Source organism: Desmodus rotundus, chromosome 7 (genome assembly GCF_022682495.2).
Source record: "Desmodus rotundus isolate HL8 chromosome 7, HLdesRot8A.1, whole genome shotgun sequence".
In the NCBI taxonomy this organism is placed as follows: Eukaryota; Metazoa; Chordata; class Mammalia; order Chiroptera; family Phyllostomidae; genus Desmodus; species Desmodus rotundus.
In genome coordinates this window covers 68,924,909-68,929,503 of record NC_071393.1, presented here as the reverse complement: position 1 = coordinate 68,929,503, position 4,595 = coordinate 68,924,909, and the positions used below count along the sequence as shown (strand labels likewise).

The following is a 4,595-nucleotide window of genomic DNA, read 5'->3' as shown; positions in this document are numbered from 1 at the left end:
GCCTTCTCCTGCAGGGAGCTGGTGGTCAGGTGAGGTTACCTGGGCCCCCGGAGGAGCTCCGAGGGGCGGTGCGATCCTTTCTCTCGAAGTTGCCCCACTCCCCGCCGGGCCCCCAGGACTCTTTCCCCCTCTGCCCCTGCGAGTGTCCCCAGCCCCTCGGGCTTCGGCGCTCAGCGACAGCCGCAGCAGCGCTCGCTCCCCTCCGCGGACCTGGCGTGACGCAGGCGGAGACTACTTAAGGGCGGATTAGAGGCGGCGGCCACAGATTCCCGAGCCCGGCAGCCCGCTCTACGCGCTCCGCCCCAGTCTCGCAGGTGGCAGCACGGCAGCGCTCAGTGCCGGCCGAAGTGCCAGCCGCCCGGGCTGGTGCTCAGATCCTTCCGGCCCCCAACCCCGGGGTTGAGTGGCGCCCAGAGACCTCTCTCCGGAGGGTGAGAGAGCTCGCGGACCTGCACGCTGCCACCCCCCCCCCCCGCCCCTGCCCCTCGCCTGAGCACTCGTGGGCTTGAGACCTGCCCCCGGGACAGCGCGCGAGGTCGTGCCGGCTCTCCAGACTGCGCCAGCTGCCCCATCAATCGGGGCGCGCTTGAATTTCTTTCCCCATTTCCCCTTTTTAAGTACAATAAAAGGGAAGGGGACTCGTGGATTTTTAAAACATTTGTTTGCTTCTTTAATCGCGGGGCAATTTGCTCCGATCCGGGAGGTGCGGCCCGGGGAGGGGCCGGAGCCAGAACGTGCCCGGTACTGCCCAGCCTTTGTCTGCTGCCTCCGGATGCACAGCGATGGGGGAATGGACCATCTTGGAGAGGCTGCTGGAAGCCGCGGTGCAGCAGCACTCCACTATGATCGGGAGGTAAGGGCGCCGAGCTGGCCGTCGGGCGGCCCCTGGGAGTCCCTTCTTACGTCCAGACCGAGCCCCAACAGCCCCAGTCCATTTTCTGCCCCTGCCCATCGTCCTCAGCCCATGTGTCTGTGTTCCAGGTATTGGGGAATTACTTGATGCCCAGCGATGGCCCCCTCCTTCAGCTACTCCTGCTCAGTGCCCCCATCCCCTCCCCATGAAGCACCACTGGCGGGGGGGGGGGGGTGTTCACTCTTCTCCCAACGAAAATGGAGTTGTTGGCTTAGTCATTGTCCCCCCACTCTCCGGAGTCAGAGCCAATCTCCATCGGTTCCCTAAATAGAATCTACAAGGAAAGCAGGATTGTATTTGGACAGAGAAGGGCAAATGGAAAGATGGATTTGCTCTTCAGAGCAGATGTATCTTTCCCCAACAAACATTTATTAAGCTAAAGTGATTTGCCTGTTAAAACAGCGTCAGAAACCCACGCACTTAATTAACAATTTCGTATACGTAATATATATATATATCCATGTATATATATTCATAACTATCTGTTTATGTAAAGCATTAGGTTCAATATTCATATGAGGATAAACACCCAGTTGGTGTACTTACTACACACTCTGTGTAGACTTTGAAGCATACTCTGTTCAGATATTCCGTGTGCATCTGCCATACCCGGAGTGAAGGTTTGTTCTGTGCCTTTGTACATTCCATATATGCTGATGAAATCTATCTGTTGAATATGTACCGTGCCCAGTGTATGGAGACATACATATCTGAGATCCCTGAAATATGAAGTGCTTCCAGCAACTAGCAAAAAGGGAAAAGACAAAGGTTTCTTAAGATTCCCAGTTCAGTACCACTCGGGGCGGACAGCTCCCCAGTCAAAGCACGAGTGTAAACACCACAGCGGGTAAGGGAGGAGCAGGGCTTTCCTAAGTCAGTGACTCAGCCCATGAGAACCTCTCTCCCTTCCTTTCCCCCTGCTCAGGATCCTGTTGACTGTGGTGGTGATCTTCCGGATCCTCATTGTGGCCATTGTGGGGGAGACAGTGTACGATGATGAGCAGACCATGTTTGTGTGCAACACCCTGCAGCCCGGCTGTAACCAGGCCTGTTATGACCGCGCCTTCCCCATCTCCCACATTCGTTACTGGGTCTTCCAGATCATAATGGTGTGTACCCCCAGTCTCTGCTTCATCACCTACTCTGTGCACCAGTCTGCCAAGCAGCGAGAACGTCGCTACTCTACTGTCTTCCTAGCCCTGGACAGAGACCCCCCTGAGTCCATGGGGGGTCCTGGAGGAAGTGCGGGTGGGGGTAGTGGCGGAGGAAAAAGAGAAGATAAGAAGTTGCAAAATGCTATCCTCAATGGGGTGCTGCAGAACACAGAAAACACCAGCAAGGAGACAGAGCCAGATTGCTTAGAGGTTAAGGAACTGACCCCACACCCATCAGGGCTGCGCACTGCCACGCGATCCAAGCTTCGAAGGCAGGAAGGCATCTCTCGTTTCTACATTATCCAAGTGGTGTTCCGAAATGCCCTGGAGATTGGATTTCTGGTGGGTCAATACTTTCTCTATGGCTTCAGTGTCCCAGGGTTGTATGAGTGTGACCGCTACCCCTGCATCAAGGAGGTGGAGTGTTATGTGTCCCGGCCTACTGAGAAGACCGTCTTTCTAGTGTTCATGTTTGCCGTGAGTGGCATCTGTGTTGTGCTCAACCTGGCTGAACTCAACCACTTGGGATGGCGCAAGATCAAGCTGGCTGTGCGAGGGGCCCAGGCCAAGAGAAAGTCAGTCTATGAGATCCGCAACAAGGACCTGCCGCGGGTCAGTGTTCCCAACTTTGGCAGGACTCAGTCCAGTGACTCTGCTTATGTTTGAAAGGGCAGGTTTTGGGGAGGCCTAGGGAGTGACAAGCAGCCCCGAGGCAGACAACTGCTCAGGAATGGCTATACCTGCCCTCATTTATGCAACTGTCATCATTGAGATACAAGATAAGTTTGGTTAAGAGAAGCTCCCGCATCAATGGAAGAAGAGAGAAAGTAGAATCATTACTATGTGTCACCCCACTGACTCCACAGAGGCAGTTGAGTAGAGTGATGAGATGGATAAGTTAAACTTCTTTGGGACCTTTTATTTTATGGCCAAGTGTGATCTTGATAAGAGTGGACTTGCACAGCTACCAAGTGGGACTTAGCTCTGCTGAGCTCTGTATCCTGGTGAATGGTGTGAGTCAAATACTTCATTGGTCCAAAATTTGTGACTTAGCTCAACATATCCCTTCATCCTGGGCTGCAAGACAAACATCCTTGAGACATCCTTCATTTACTTTCCCTATCAGCATGCCCCTTTCCCTTAACCCAGGATAGCATGCCAGCTTTTATTATTTTTTTTCTGAGTCTGGCCTTCCAGTAGACCTAATATGGTTTATCTGCAAGCTAGAGGGGATTACTTGGGTGCTTTTTGGAGAACAGTCATGGCAAAAGTTTGCATTAGAGCCCATATGATTGGCCCTTGGTCATTATGAAACCTTAGGAATGTCTCAATATTTCCAATTTTCTAACTCAAACTGCACTGGTGCTGTTTACTAGGGACAGGGTCTGGGTGGGAGGGAGGGAATTGCAACATGCAACTGTAACACTTGTGTGAGCTGGTTGTTGCACTGTTAGGCATGTGGTTATAAGCCTTGGGATGTTTCTGCCTTTCAGTTTGTGGACTTTGTTATATTTTTTTGTTAATAACAAGGGTGTCTACTCAAGCCACAGAATTTCTAACTGGTGTATTTCACTCATTTTCTAATCTTTTTTTTTTTTTTTGTGCAACACAACTGTACTTCATTTTGCCATGCTTTGAATTTTAATGTGTGCTCACACCAGAGACCTTAATTGGCCCATGTCAATCCCTATTTATTATTATTTTATCAGTTATTTTTTGAAACATACACACACGAAATCACTGGAACTGAACACTATTGGTTAACGTGTTTACGGATGTTTGAGACATATACCAAAGGTTCAAAAACCTATTCTTTGGACTGTGAACATGTTTCCTTCTCTTTGCTCTTATTAATTTAAGTGCCACACTGTACCTTTCACATCCACTGTGTATTTAGTTAAAGTACTGGCCACGAGTAATATTTGGATAATGTGCTTTTATGAAGCCCTGTTTCCTTTGCATTATCATTATGATTTTGATTTAGATATGGATGTGGTGTAACACACAACTGAGGATTTGTTTAAAATAAAGTTCTTGCCTTTTTTTGTAAAATGGGAAGTCTGCATTTTTCTATTTTGTTTGGGGTTTTATTTATTTGAATATGTGTTCAAAAATATTTTATTACCTATTTTTAAAAGCAGAACATTGGGGGCTGGAAGTGAGAGATGGATGAATAGGATTTGAGGGATGACCAATAAAGTCCAAATACCCACTAACAAATGAGAAGAGGTTGCTACATTTTATGAATGTTTAGAAGAGTGTGACAACTTATTCAAATAGTAGTATTTACTAACTCCTTCAGATGTTAGCCCAAGATTTCTCTGTTTTGAGGCTCTTTCTTACCAACACTATATCACATTAGCTCATTCCAGGAGTGAAATGTTTCTCCCTTCCCACCATACTTTCCTGCCATGGACTGCCACACAGACAGACACACTGTGCTCTCCATCGTCTCTGTAAGGCCTGATTGTAAAATGATGCTCAGTCAGCAGTCAGACAGAGCCCTCTAGACCAGCACTATTCAGTGC

At 49.2% G+C, this 4,595-nt stretch overlaps 1 protein-coding gene across 1 annotated transcript; it reads left to right on the top strand.

The window, feature by feature from the left end:
- Positions 1–526: 526 nt before the first annotated feature.
- On the top strand, positions 527–3,435 carry GJD2 (gap junction protein delta 2). Its single transcript, XM_024568336.3, has 2 exons — positions 527–853; positions 1,839–3,435. Exons 1-2 carry the CDS (start codon positions 783–785, stop codon positions 2,731–2,733), a joined length of 966 nt encoding a protein of 321 aa, XP_024424104.1. The 5' UTR covers positions 527–782; the 3' UTR covers positions 2,734–3,435.
- The last annotated feature ends 1,160 nt before the right edge of the window (positions 3,436–4,595 follow it).